Source organism: Conger conger, chromosome 2 (genome assembly GCF_963514075.1).
Source record: "Conger conger chromosome 2, fConCon1.1, whole genome shotgun sequence".
Taxonomy (NCBI): domain Eukaryota; kingdom Metazoa; phylum Chordata; class Actinopteri; order Anguilliformes; family Congridae; genus Conger; species Conger conger.
The window spans coordinates 86,182,565-86,197,272 of NC_083761.1; the positions used below are offsets into that span (position 1 = coordinate 86,182,565).

Below are 14,708 nucleotides of genomic sequence, written 5' to 3' on the forward strand. Positions count from 1 at the left end.
TGAAGTTCAGTGACCTAACCAAGAACAAACATACAGCAATCAAAGCAAACTAACTACACGAGGATCACAAGTGCAGCCCAGGTGAATCAGAAACTCTGCTCATATCGTACAGATGCTGCGCTCTAAAGACACAACTTCTTCCTGTTCCCATTCCCTAAAATGCCCCCATGACTGCACCCCCAATTTCCCCTCCTGCAAGCTGAGAAACATCACAATGATGAAAAAAGAGTCCTGAGCTCTCAGGCTTCATTCTCATTTCACATAAGTACACGCACCCAGCCTCTGTGTGTTTTACATGCCAATTTCCACATTCCCTCCAGTGTAGCGGACAGCTGTTTCAGTAGACGGCCCTGTACATCAACAAACACGTACAGACACAACAGATGAGAGAGAACTGTGAGTGAGCAGAGCTGCAGCCTGAGCCCTGAAACACACATCATGTTTTAGAGAGTAAGTGTGCTTCCCAGTGAAAGCACATCACCTGGTCTCCTGTACCATTTCACACACAGTACAATGGTGGCCAGCAGGAGAGGAGCAGCACCCAGACCACACATCACTCTGCCTGTGGAGACACAGAGATGAGGGATGCATACTGCTATACATTGCTCCTGTGCTGAATGTCACTCTGAACATAAGCATCTGCTACAGTAAGTGTACTGCAATGCATCTGCTACAGTAAGTGTACTGTAATGCATCTGCTACAGTAAGTGTATGCAGTGTACTGTAATGCATCTGCTACAGTAAGTGTATGCAGCATAATGTAATACAGTGTACAGTGGATGCCATTTTGGCTCTACATCCAGAGTGGCCTTAGGCAGTGCTGTGGGAAGCAGACAGACTGGGTCACTGTTCCGTCTTCACACCAGTGTATTTATGACTGTGGAGAAAACAAATCACCCTCACAGAGGGACAAAGGCAGCTGGAATTCTTTTATGAATACTATTTAGAAAAGACATTTCATAATGAACGCTGGAAAAGTATGTTGGCAGTTATGGAACAAACAGGATCCCACTGCATTATGGGACCTTGCAAGTTTTACACACAGAAAAATATCAGTCAGCACTCACCTGTTACCTGTATGTGGACAGGGTGACTGTACTCTGTGTAACAGCACTGACATGTTACCTGTATGTGGACAGGATGACTGTACTCTGTGTACCAGCACTCACCTGTTACCTGTATGTGGACAGGGTGACTGTACTCTGTGTACCAGCACTCACCTGTTACCTGTATGTGGACAGGGTGACTGTACTCTGTGTACCAGCACTCACCTGTTACCTGTATGTGGACATCGTGACTGTACTCTGTGTACCAGCACTCACCTGTTACCTGTATGTGGACAGGGTGACTGTACTCTGTGTAACAGCACTCACCTGTTACCTGTATGTGGACAGGGTGACTACTCTGTGTAACAGCACTCACCTGTTACCTGTATGTGGACAGGGTGACTGTACTCTGTGTACCAGACTGGGTTGCTCCTCCCTGCTCTGCAGCTGTACTCCCCGGTGTGTGCAAGAGCTGCAGCACTGAGGGTGTACGAGCCTTCAGCTGTACTGGCAATGAGAGCAGTGCCACTTGATCCATCTCCTTTGTACCAGTAATACTCCCAGCCAGCAGAGGGCACTGTGACCTCACAAGAGAGACTGACAGCTTGTCCTCTATATATCCGCCCATGTGGAGAGACTGTCAAGACAGCCTGGGGTGTCTCTGTAAGACAGAGAACAGACTGAGCTTCTCCCTCATAATAATGATCTCATCAAACATACAGTGCAAACGGGCTTTAACCTGGTATTCAGCTGAGCGCATTTCACTCATCCATGTACTGGGAAACCATGTGACTGCCTCAGAGTAGGTGTGGGCTGGGTCAACGCTCTAACTGCTAGATCAGGCGTGTCCAATCAAATGGAAAATGGTCTGCATTTATATAGTGCCTTTATCCAAAGCGCTGTATAATTGATGGTTCTCATTCATCCATTCACACACACACACACCAACAGCAAATGGCTACCATGCAAGGCACCAGCCAGCTCATCAGAAGCAATTGGGGGTTAGATGTCTTGCTCAGGGACACTTCGACACACCCAGGGGATCAACCAGCAACCCCGCGACTGCCAGACGACTGCTCTTACCTCCTGAGCCAATGTCGCCCCCAGTCTTATCCAAAAAGGACCGGTGTGAGCGTGAGTTCTTGTTTTTGCCCAGCACTACGATACCCCGATTCTGACGGGCTAAAACAAAAACCTGAACCCACCTTGGCCCTTTACAGATAAGATTACACACCCCTGTGCTATTGTAATGCAGATATGACTGCAGTGGAGCTGGTTAGGGTTACGGCTAAGAGCTAAAGCATTATGATTTCCCATTCTATCAGAACAGAGACGACTGCATTCTGTTGATTTATACAGTAACATGGTGGTTGAATGTGACACTTGCCAGTTGTCTTTAAGCAACAATAAAACAAATGTACATCAATTAGCTATGATTGACAGACCGTGTCCCCACTTTCCACACATTGTGGTTTGTTACCATAGCTACCTCCATGATAGACGCTCGCGCTGTGAGTTTTCACACGCTAGCTTACTTACTATTTCAACTATGATCAATAGCTAAGGTAAGGATGCTGGCTTATCCAATAATAATTTTTGCTTGCTAGCTAGCCAAGTTAAGATAAAAACACCCATACATTTAAGTTAACGTCCTTATGAAACCAAATTATTTAGCTTGCTCACGTCCTCAGGTGATGCACTGCAAGGAGAACATTCTCAACCGGTTGAAAATGTCACGTTTCAGGTCTGTCTTGCCATGTTTTATGTTTATTCATGTTGTCTTAGTCACGTAGTGTCTTATCATGTATTATGTTAGTCTAGGTTCGTCATGTTGTTTAGTTATGTTTCGTTATGATTTATTTTCTTGTCATGTCTAGTTATGTTTTGTACGATTATATTACCTTGTTATGTTGAGTGGTTATCGTCTTAGTTTCGCTTTGTGTTATGTTTTGATTTATGTTTATTGTTACGTTAACTGGTCGTTGTTTATGCATACACTTTTACATGTTTTTCCGCAAACCTTGCGTTCCGCCTTTTCTCTCTCTCTCTTTCTGTCATTCACTCCCTAATTGTTTTCATTTGTCTATTTACTAAAACTACTAACGCTAGATCAGGACTGGGTAGAAACTAACAAACTAATCATGTGTTCATGTTACCTTACGTTTCTCGTGCATGTCATTTACTAATTTACTAATGCTAGGGCAGGATAGGTTTATTACTAACGATTACTAATCACCTTGTTAAACTTGTCATCCATCGCACCTGTTTTCCATTTCCTTGCTACGCTCTAACTAATTGTCTACACCTGTCTACATCTGCATTTGTATCCCAGTCGCGCTACTGTTCACTGCGAAATTGTCTGCCTCTAGTTTACTACGCAACTCTTGAGCATTATTTACTGTTTGATTACACGTTACGATCCAAGCCTTTTACCGACCATTGTCCATTGATTTCTGTTTTGTTGACCACTGTTTGTTTTTGACCACGTCCTCGCCTACCGTTTTGTACTTTTGCTTCGCTGATTGTTTCATGGTTTCGACTTCCGCTTCGCCCACGACTACGCCTCTGCCTGCCGTCCGCCTGTTCATCTGCCCCGCTGACAGCTCTCCTGCTACCGGACCTCCTTGCACGTCTACCGACTACGAGTTTGCCTCTTCCCTCGGCACCGTGCTTTTTGTTTGTTTACTATTTGTTTGGCTGGATCTACGTGTATGGACTTGTTTTGACTACGCTCCTGGGATTCGTCCCGAATAAAGCCCTGAGGGGTCTTTATATAACTATTGTTTCTGAGTCGTGCATTTTGGGTCCAACCCCCACGCACCTGTCTCAGAAAACAGGACAATACATTTAAAACGCTTACCTATCCAAAACTAAAGAAAGGATATATTTAATACTTTCATGATCGTGTTTCTTCGATGCCCTCTTGTGCAAATTGCATATAAAAATCATGAAAGCGAGACCAACCACCATGCGTTTTTTATTGTTAATGAAACTCAAGATTCAGTAATCAGTGGCCTATCGATGGCAACCTGCAACCGATGTGGCGCGTCTGTGAGGTTCCCCATTGTAGCCAATTTTAGCAATAAAAAAATCATACATAATCTGACGTGGCAAACGTACAAAAACGAAAAACAGGGGTTTCCAATGGCAGTGCAGATCACAACGCTGCAACTTATTTTGTGGCGTTTTTATAGCTTTTTCTGTTTTTGCTCTTTGTCGTTGTAGTACTATGACTCTTTTACTACTGATTTCAATGGGAGCAGCTGAAATGTGCCGCAGAAAGGGGGCGTGGCATTCCTAGGACGCTTCAGTGACGCATAACCCCTCTGATCTACGAGACGACACGCGAGTTCGACGTGCCATTTTTCAGAGATGTTGTCTCTGTTCTGTATGTCACCGCATATTGGAATCGGTTTGTAAATTCCATGTATTGGAAGAAAGTCTGGATGCTTCCCCATAAATACCTCATTGTGGATAAGGTTAAGGAGGTGTCCTTCAAAATGATTCATAAATACTATCCGGCCATAAATATTACCCTGCCATATGCAAAACAATTAAAAGAGACTTAAACACAAACTGCTCTTTTTGTGATGAATATCCAGAAACAGTTTTATGCCTATTTTGGCATTGTTCTCACACCAAGAAATTGTGGCAAGACCTTTGCAGATTTTTCATTGATAATATCTTTAAATAATTTAATTTATTTTGGGAAAAATAAATTTGATATTGATGCTGGCAAAATGTTTCATTCATAAATGTAAATTTAGTCATAAAAAACCTTACTTTGTTGTTTTCATGAAAGATGGAGAACAATATGTGAAACTACTTTCTAATTCAACAAACAAAAAGGCTATCAAAGCACTTAATGTTATATCTTATATTTTTCGAGTGTGATATACCCCTGGCTCTTTTGTTTTTGTTCTGTTTGTACACTATTCCCTGTATACTGAATTCTTACTGTATTCCTTTGTTAATTAATAAAATAAATATATATACTCTATGGTGCTGATTACGGTGGCAGTGATGATGAAGATGTTAAACCTGTCCATTACAAAGACGATGGTGGAAGACAGGGTGGTTTGATTATCTCAGAAACTGCTGAACTTCTGCTGAACGATTTTCACACACACTTGTCTCGAGATTTCGCAAAGAATGGTGCAAAAAACAAAAATAAGTCCAATTAGCAGCATTTCTGTGGGCATAAATGCCTTGTTAATGAGAGAGGTCAGAGGAGAAGGGCCAGACTGGTCAAAGCTAACAGGAAGGTGATAGTAACGCAAATAACCACACATTACAACAGTGGTTTGCAGAAGAGCATCTCTGAACACACAACGCGTCTAAGCTCTAAGTGGATAGGCGACAGGAGCAGAAGACTCCAGTCTAAAAGATGAGTCTAATGTATACCTAATAAAGTGCTCACACTCAGTGAGCACTTCATAAGGTTTTTATTAGACTTTTCTTTGGACTTCTACTGCTGTAGCCTATCCTATGATTTGTTGTGTGTTCGGTGATGCTCTTCTGCATACCACTGTTGTAATGTGTGGGTTTTTAAAGAACATTGGTAAGAGCTGAATAACACTGAGTCCTACCTGAGCAGATCACTCCAACATCCTCTCCATGATTACAGGAATGTTTGCCCCATCCTGGTGACTCACACTGCTTCAGTGAGGATTCTGATCCACTGCAGGACACAACACCCATCCATATTCTCCCAGACCCTGGTCCAAAGTGACCATCTCCTAGTGCATCTACAGCATCTCCACAGCCCAGCTGTCTGCACACCACCCCAGCATCCCTCATGTCCCACCAATCACCACACACTGTCCCCCACTCTCCCCGATGGTAAACCTCCACTCTCCCAGCACAGGGGCTGCTACCATTCACCAGCCTCACATCCTCCCTGCCTGAGAGAGAGAGAGAGAGAGAGAGAGAGAGAGAGAGAGAGAGAGAATTTTGGCAAAACATCACAATATGGCGGGTCCTATTCTCTTAAACAGTCCATTAAAATATGTTTTTGAAAACATCTGAAGAGCAAAATAAACAAAATAGATGTGCTGATTCATATTTTACCTGCAAAACCTATTTTGATCCTAGTTTTGTGAGCCATGCGAGCAGTGCTGGACTCAGTTGATTTGCATGGGCAGATCACGATATGTAAATACAGAACCGCCAAATGTACACGGCACTCATCAGACTGCAAACTTCACGCACCGCAAGCCTCTCCATAGAAAATGAATGGAATGTGTAGCATGCTGGATTTGGTGTGTGAGCACACTGGAACGTTCCTGTAATGTTTGTAATGTTTGTCAGCTTTGACCAGTCTGGCCCTTCTCCTCTGACCTCTCTCATTAACAGGGCATTTCTTCCCACTGAACTTCTGCTCGCTAGATGATTTTTGTTTTTCGCACCATTCTCTGCAAACTGTAGAGACTGTTGTGCGTGAAAATCCCAGGAGATCAGCAGATACTCAAACCACCCTGTCTGGCACCAACATCAACCAGTCACTTAGATCACATTTCTTCCCCATTCTGACATTTGGTCTGAAAAACAGCTGAACCTCTTCAACATGTCTACATGCTTTTATGCATTGCTGCCACATTATTGGCTGATTCAATATCTGCATTAACAAGCTGGTGTACAGGTCTACCCAATAAAGTGGTCACCGAGTATATAAGTTTGACTTTCCCAGATGTAAGAACAATTCTGCCCTGAATAGAGGAAATGAGGATGTTGAGATGGCTCTAAGTACATATCTGGGAGATCATCCAAACTCCACACTTGATTAAACTCACACACACTGACGTGTAACATTTCACAGTATAATGAATAAAGACCTTGTTAAATATAAACTCATATGGCCTATTAAGGGGCTATATTCACCCAGCATCACAGAAACTCTCACAGTGCACAGAAGACTCTTACCAGAACACACCAGGCCCACATCGTTTCCATGGGAGCAGGGTTGATTCTGTGACGGTGCAGTGGGGCAAAAGTTAATCTGAGATTCGTTGCCTCTGCACTGAATCTCCTCTGCCCACACCTGGCCCTCGCCCTGGCCGAATGCAGCTGCCCCGCGCAGCTCTTTAGGAGCCCCACAGCCCAGCTCCCTGCACACAACCTCTGCGTCCTGCTGGTCAAAGTCAGCATCACACACCGTGCCCCAGGAGCTCCCATGATGCACCTCTACTCTCCCAGAGCACAGGTCAGTCCCGCCCACCAGCCTGACCTCTGCAATTGAACAGAGAATAAAGAGAGAATAATCAGCAATGACCAGCACCTTATTCCAGAGACAACATTCAGCACAGCTGTCTGAACACAGGACTGCACAGTTATTATACATAGGGTGTGAGATGAGCCAATCACACATCTACTGCAGTCTGAGGTGAGACAATTACCTGTAAACCTCTTTAGGAGATGAGCCAATCACATTTACAAAGTAAGAGCAACATAAAAAGACAGAACATAAACATGAGTCTGTTGCAACTGTGCAAACTCTGGTTAGTTCAGTGAATGGCACAATGCACACATCAGTTTATAACACAACATAAAAAAATGAAATACTATGTTTTAGACACATGTAATATAAGTTTGCTTTTAAAAATGTACATATCCTCATTTAAATCCAAAGTGCCATTTGGTATAAGACTATTGTAAGAGCTGAGTCCAACCTGAGCAGATCACTCCACCTTCCTCTCCATGATTACAGCGATGTTTACCCCATCCTCGTGACTCACACTGCTTCAGTGAGGATTCTGATCCATTGCAGAACACAGCACCCATCCATATTCTCCCAGACCCTGGTCCAAAGTGAGCCTCTCCTAGTGCATCTACAGCATCTCCACAGCCCAGCTGTCTGCACACCACCCCAGCATCCCTCATGTCCCAGCGATCATCACACACTGTCCCCCACTCTCCCCGATGGTAAACCTCCACTCTCCCAGCACAGGGGCTGCTACCATTCACCAGCCTTATACTGTCTGAGAGAGAGAGAGAGAGAGAGAGAGAGAGAGAGAGATACAGATAGAGAGATAGATAGAGATACTCAAATTGAAATAATAGCACTATATACACTCAGTGAGCACTGTTTTAGGCATTTATTAGACTTATTGGTCTTCTGCTGCTGTAGCCTATCTACTTAGAGGTTTGACACGTTGTGTGTGAAGAGATGCTGTTCTACTGCTGTAATGTGTAGTAGTTTGCGTTACTGTCGACTTCCTGTCAGCTTTGACCAGTCTGGCCCTTCTCCTCTGACCTCTCTCATTAACAAGGTGTTTCTGCCCGCAGAACTGCTGCTCACTAGATGTTTTTAGTTTTTTGCACCATTCTCCACAAACTCTAGAGACTGTTGCGCGTGAAAACCCCAGGAGATCAGCAGATACTCAAACCACCCTGTCTGGCACCAACATCAACCAGTCACTTAGATCACATTTCTTCCCCATTCTGACATTTGGTCTGAAAAACAAACTGAACCTCTCGACCATGTCTGCATTCTTTTAGGCATTTAGGTGCTGCCACATTATTGGCTGATTCAATATTTCCATTAACAAGCTGGTGTACAGGTCTACCTAATATAGTGGTCACTGAGTATATAAGTTTGCCTTTCCAGATGTAAGACCAGTTCTGCCCTGAATAGAGGAAATTAGGATGTTGAGATGGTTCTAAGTACATATCTGGGAGATCATCCAAACTCCACACTTGATTAAACTCACACACACTGACATGTAACATTTCACAGTATAATGAATAAAGACCTTGTTAAATATAAACTCATATGGCCTATTAAGGGGCTATATTCACCCAGCATCACAGAAACTCTCACAGTGCACAGAAGACTCTTACCAGAACACACCAGGCTCACATCATTTCCATGGGAGCAGGGTTGATTCTGTGAGGCTGCTTTGGGGCAGAAGTTAATCTGAGATTCATTGCCTCTACACTGAATCTCCTCTGCCCACACCTGGCCCTCGCCCTGGCCGAATGCAGCTGCCCCACGCAGCTCTTTAGGAGCCCCACAGCCCAGCTCCCTGCACACAACCTCTGCGTCCTGCTGGTCAAAGTCAGCATCACACACCGTGCCCCAGGAGCTCCCATGATGCACCTCTACTCTCCCAGAGCACAGGTCAGTCCCGCCCACCAGCCTGACCTCTGTAGTTGAACAGAGAATAAAGAGAGAATCATCAGCAATGACCAGCACCTTATTCCAGAGACAACATTCAGCACAGCTGTCTGAACACAGGACTGCACAGTTATTATACATAGGGTGTGAGATGAGCCAATCACACATCTACTGCAGTCTGAGGTGAGACAATTACCTGTCAACCTCTTTAGGAGATGAGCCAATCACATTTACAAAATAAGAGCAACATAGAAAGACAGAACATAAACATGAGTCTGTTGCAACTGTGCAAACTCTGGTTAGTTCAGTGAATGGCACAATGCACACATCAGTTTATAACACAACATAAAAAATGAAATACTATGTTTTAGACACATGTAATATAAGTTTGCTTTTAAAAATGTACATATCCTCATTTAAATCCAAAGTGCCATTTGGTATAAGACTATTGTAAGAGCTGAGTCATACCTGAGCAGATCACTCCAGCATCCTCTCTAGGATAACAGTCATGTTTACCCCATCCTGGTGACCCACACTGCTTCAGTGAGGATTCTGATCCACTGCAGTACACATCACCCATCCATATTCTCCCAGACTCTGGTCCAAAGTGAGCCTCCCCTAGTGCATCTACAGCATCTCCACAGCCCAGCTGTCTGCACACCACCCCAGCACCTCTCATGTCCCAGTCATGGCCACACACTGTCCCCCACTCTCCCCGATGGTAAACCTCCACTCTCCCAGCACAGGGGCTGCTACCATTCACCAGCCTCACATCCTCCCTGCCTGAGAGAGAGAGAGAGAGAGAGAGAGGGAGAGAGAGAGAGAGAGGGAGAGAGAGAGAGGGAGAGAGAGAGATAGAGAGATAGAGAGAGGGAGAGAGAGAGAGAGAGAGAGAGAGAGAGAGTGAGAGAGAGGGAGAGAGAGAGATAGAGAGATAGTGGGAGAGAGAGAGAGAGAGGGAGAGGGAGAGAGAGAGAGATAGAGAGAGAGAGAGAGAGAGGGAGAGAGAGAGATGGAGAGAAAGAGAGATAGAGAGATAGAGATACTCAAATTGAAATAATAGCACTATATACACTCAGTGAGCACTGTTTTAGGCATTTATTAGACTTATTGGTCTTCTGCTGCTGTAGCCTATCTACTTAGAGGTTTGACACGTTGTGTGTGAAGAGATGCTGTTCTACTGCTGTAATGTGTAGTAGTTTGCGTTACTGTCGACTTCCTGTCAGCTTTGTCCAGTCTGGCCCTTCTCCTCTGACCTCTCTCATTAACAAGGTGTTTCTGCCCGCAGAACTGCTGCTCACTAGATGTTTTTTGTTTTTTGCACCATTCTCCACAAACTCTAGAGACTGTTGTTCATGAAAACCCCAGGAGATCAGCAGATACTCAAACCACCCTGTCTGGCACCAACATCAACCAGTCACTTAGATCACATTTCTTCCCCATTCTGACATTTGGTCTGAAAAACAACTGAACCTCTCGACCATGTCTGCATTCTTTTAGGCATTTAGGTGCTGCCACATTATTGGCTGATTCAATATTTCCATGAACAAGCTGGTATACAGGTCTACCTAATATAGTGGTCACTGAGTATATAAATTTGCCTTTCCAGATGTAAGAACAGTTCTGCCCTGAATAGAGGAAATTAGGATGTTGAGATGGTTCTAAGTACATATCTGGGAGATCATCCAAACTCCACTCTTGATTAAACTCACACACACTGACAGGTAACATTTCACAGTATAATGAATAAAGACCTTGTTAAATATAAACTCATATGGCCTATTAAGGGGCTATATTCACCCAGCATCACAGAAACTCTCACAGTGCACAGAAGACTCTTACCAGAACACACCAGGCCCACATCGTTTCCATGGGTGCAGGGTTGGTTCTGTGAGGGTGCTGTGGGGCAAAAGTTAATCTGAGATTCGTTGCCTCTACACTGAATCTCCTCTGCCCACACCTGGCCCTCGCCCTGGCCGAATGCAGCTGCCCCACGCAGCTCTTTAGGAGCCCCACAGCCCAGCTCCCTGCACACAACCTCTGCGTCCTGCTGGTCAAAGTCAGCATCACACACCGTGCCCCAGGAGCTCCCATGATGCACCTCTACTCTCCCAGAGCACAGGTCAGTCCCGCCCACCAGCCTGACCTCTGCAGTTGAACAGAGAATAAAGAGAGAATCATTAGCAATGGCTGGCACCTTATTCCAGAGACAACATTCAGCACAGCTGTCTGAACACAGGACTGCACAGCTATTATACATAGGGTGTGAGATGAGCCAATCACACGTCTACTGCAGTCTGAGGTGAGACAATCACCTGTAAACCTCTTTAGGAGATGAGTCAATCATATTTACAAAATAAGAGCAACATAAAAAGAAAGAACATAAACATGAGTCTGTTGCAACTGTGCAAACTCTGGTTAGTTCAGTGAATGGCACAATGCACACATCAGTTTATAACACAACAAAAAAAATGAAATACTATGTTTTAGACACATGTAATATAAGTTTGCTTTTAAAAATGTACATATCCTCATTTAAATCCAAAGTGCCATTTGGTATAAGACTATTGTAAGAGCTGAGTCATACCTGAGCAGATCACTCCAGTATCCGCTCCATGATTACAGTCATGTTTACCCCATCCTCGTGACCCACACTGCTTCAGTGAGGATTCTGATCCACTGCAGTACACATCACCCATCCATATTCTCCCAGACTCTGGTCCAAAGTGAGCCTCTCTTAGTGCATCTACAGCATCTCCACAGCCCAGCTGTCTGCACACCACTCCAGCATCACTCATGTCCCACCAATCATCACACACTGTCCCCCACTCTCCCCGATGGTAAACCTCCACTCTCCCAGCACAGGGGCTGCCACCATTCACCAGCCTCACATCCTCCCTGCCTGAGAGAGAGAGAGAGAGAGAGAGAGAGAGAGAGAGAGAGAGAGAGAGAGAGAGAGAGAGAGAGAAAGGGAGAGAGAGGGAGAGAGAGAGATAGAGAGAGGGAGAGAGAGAGAGAGAGAGAGAGAGAGGGAGAGAGAGAGATAGGGATAGGGAGAGGGAGAGAGAGAGAGAGAGAGAGAGAGAGAGAGAGAGAGAGAGCCCTACATGCAGAATTCTGCAGAACAATTTTAAACATCCAACAAAAAACACCAAACAATGCATGCAGGGCTGAATTAGGACGATTCCCATTGATTATAAACATACAAAAAAGGTCACTCAAATTCTGGATGCATCTGAAATCAAGTCCCAAAACAACATTGCAGTTCCACGCATTTCAAACCCAAGAGCTGAACCCTGAAAAGAGTCCACTAAGTCAGCTGGTACTGAGACTAACTAATCATCTCACATCTAACAAGAACATCTCTCAGGCCAGCACTGCTTCACAAACACAAATCAGAATAAACCAAATTGCTAAACAAAATAAAACCATTTATCTGGAACATTGGAACAACCAAACCAAAACACAAAACAAGCTTACTTGCTACCTGGCCCTAAAACGAGAATACAAATTGGCTGAATATCTTGTAACTGTCCGAGATATGAAGCAGAGACGACTCCTTACCAAGTACAGACTCAGTGACCACAACCTAGCCATTGAAAAAGGTAGACATAAAAAGTCCTGGCTACCAAAAGAACAGAGGATATGTGGTCACTGTATGACAGGTGAGGTTGAAACGGAGGTGCACTTCCTTCTAAAATGTGAAAAATACAAAAAATATCAGAAAAAAATATTTTAATAAATTTAAAAAACATATCCCCAACTTTCTCCATCTAGAAGAGAGCAACCAACTGCCGATAGTCTTGGGAGAGGGAACAACTGCACATATTGCAGTAAAATATGTGTCTGAATGTCACATACTCAGAGACAGTGAGTGACAAAACAAACACACACACACACACACACACACACACACACATTAAATTTACCTGTTATATAAACTGTTATTATTAGATTAGCTTGTTATTAGTATGTTAGAAAGATGTGTCTAATTATATGTATGTATGTATATATATATGTGTATATACGTGTGTATGAATATGCATGTGCATGTATATGTGTGTATATATATGTATATATAGATTTATTATTGTTAATTATTATCCTTAATTTATTTATTTATTTATTTTATTTTATTTTTTATATATTTTTTTTTAAATATAATAATCATATTACTGTGTTATTTTCATCTGTTTTAACATGTTCCTTGCCATGCTTTGGCAATACAAATGCAAATTTTGTCATGCCAATAAAGCAATTTGAATTTGAATTTGAATTTGAGAGAGAGAGGGAGAGAGAGAGAGAGATAGAGAGATAGAGATACTCAAATTGAAATAATAGCACTATATACACTCAGTGAGCACTGTTTTAGGCATTTATTAGACTTATTGGTCTTCTGCTGCTGTAGCCTATCTACTTAGAGGTTTGACACGTTGTGTGTTCAGAGATGCTGTTCTACTGCTGTAATGTGTAGTAGTTTGCGTTACTGTCGACTTCCTGTCAGCTTTGACCAGTCTGGCCCTTCTCCTCTGACCTCTCTCATTAACAAGGTGTTTCTGCCCGCAGAACTGCTGCTCACTTGATGTTTTTAGTTTTTCGCACCATTCTCCACAAACTCTAGAGACTGTTGTGCATGAAAACCCCAGGAGATCAGCAGATACTCAAACCACCCTGTCTGGCACCAACATCAACCAGTCACTTAGATCACATTTCTTCCCCATTCTGAGATTTGGTCTGAAAAACAACTGAACCTCTCGACCATGTCTGCATTCTTTTAGGCATTTAGGTGCTGCCACATTATTGGCTGATTCAATATTTCCATTAACAAGCTGGTGTACAGGTCTACCTAATATAGTGGTCACTGAGTATATAAGTTTGCCTTTCCAGATGTAAGAACAGTTCTGCCCTGAATAGAGGAAATTAGGATGTTGAGATGGTTCAAAGTACATATCTGGGAGATCATCCAAACTCCACACTTGATTAAACTCATACACACTGACGTGTAACATTTCACAGTATAATGAATAAAGACCTTGTTAAATATAAACTCATATGGCCTATTAAGGGGCTATATTCACCCAGCATCACAGAAACTCTCACAGTGCACAGAAGACTCTTACCAGAACACACCAGGCCCACATCGTTTCCATGGGAGCAGGGTTGATCCTGTGAGGCTGCTGTGGGGCAAAAGTTAATCTGAGATTCGTTGCCTCTACACTGAATCTCCTCTGCCCACACCTGGCCCTCGCCCTGGCCGAATGCAGTTGCCCCGCGCAGCTCTTTAGGAGCCCCACAGCCCAGCTCCCTGCACACAACCTCTGCGTCCTGCTGGTCAAAGTCAGCATCACACACCGTGCCCCAGGAGCTCCCATGATGCACCTCTACTCTCCCAGAGCACAGGTCAGTCCCGCCCACCAGCCTGACCTCTGCAGTTGAACAGAGAATAAAGAGAGAATCATTAGCAATGGCCGGCACCTTATTCCAGAGACAACATTCAGCACAGCTGTCTGAACACAGGACTGCACAGCTATTATACATAGGGTGTG

At 43.8% G+C, this 14,708-nt stretch overlaps 2 protein-coding genes across 2 annotated transcripts; both read right to left on the minus strand.

Moving 5' to 3' along the window:
* Positions 1–553: 553 nt before the first annotated feature.
* On the minus strand, positions 554–7,978 carry LOC133121430 (deleted in malignant brain tumors 1 protein-like). The gene is made up of 3 exons (XM_061230594.1): positions 7,715–7,978; positions 7,087–7,274; positions 554–562 (listed from the first exon to the last, which is right to left on the minus strand). Exons 1-3 carry the CDS (start codon positions 7,923–7,925, stop codon positions 554–556), a joined length of 408 nt encoding a protein of 135 aa, XP_061086578.1. The 5' UTR covers positions 7,926–7,978.
* A 3,120-nt stretch (positions 7,979–11,098) lies between these two features.
* On the minus strand, positions 11,099–12,050 carry LOC133116360 (scavenger receptor cysteine-rich type 1 protein M130-like; the record flags this gene model as incomplete). The annotated part of the gene is made up of 2 exons (XM_061225821.1): positions 11,099–11,310; positions 11,750–12,050. Coding segments are annotated over 2 exons (513 nt in total), but the record flags the coding sequence as incomplete, so codon positions are not given.
* Between the last annotated feature and the right edge of the window lie 2,658 nt (positions 12,051–14,708).

What these genes read in the sequence shown, in the direction of transcription:
- LOC133121430 (XM_061230594.1), bottom strand. Translation starts at nt 7,925, where the DNA reads ATGAGGGATGCTGGGGTGGTGTGCAGACAGCTGGGCTGTGGAGATGCT. An exon ending in AGGTGGAGTGATCTGCTCAG is followed by an intron (nt 7,275 to 7,714) that starts GTTGGACTCAGC and finishes GTTCAATTGCAG; the next exon opens with AGGTCAGGCTGGTGGGCGGG.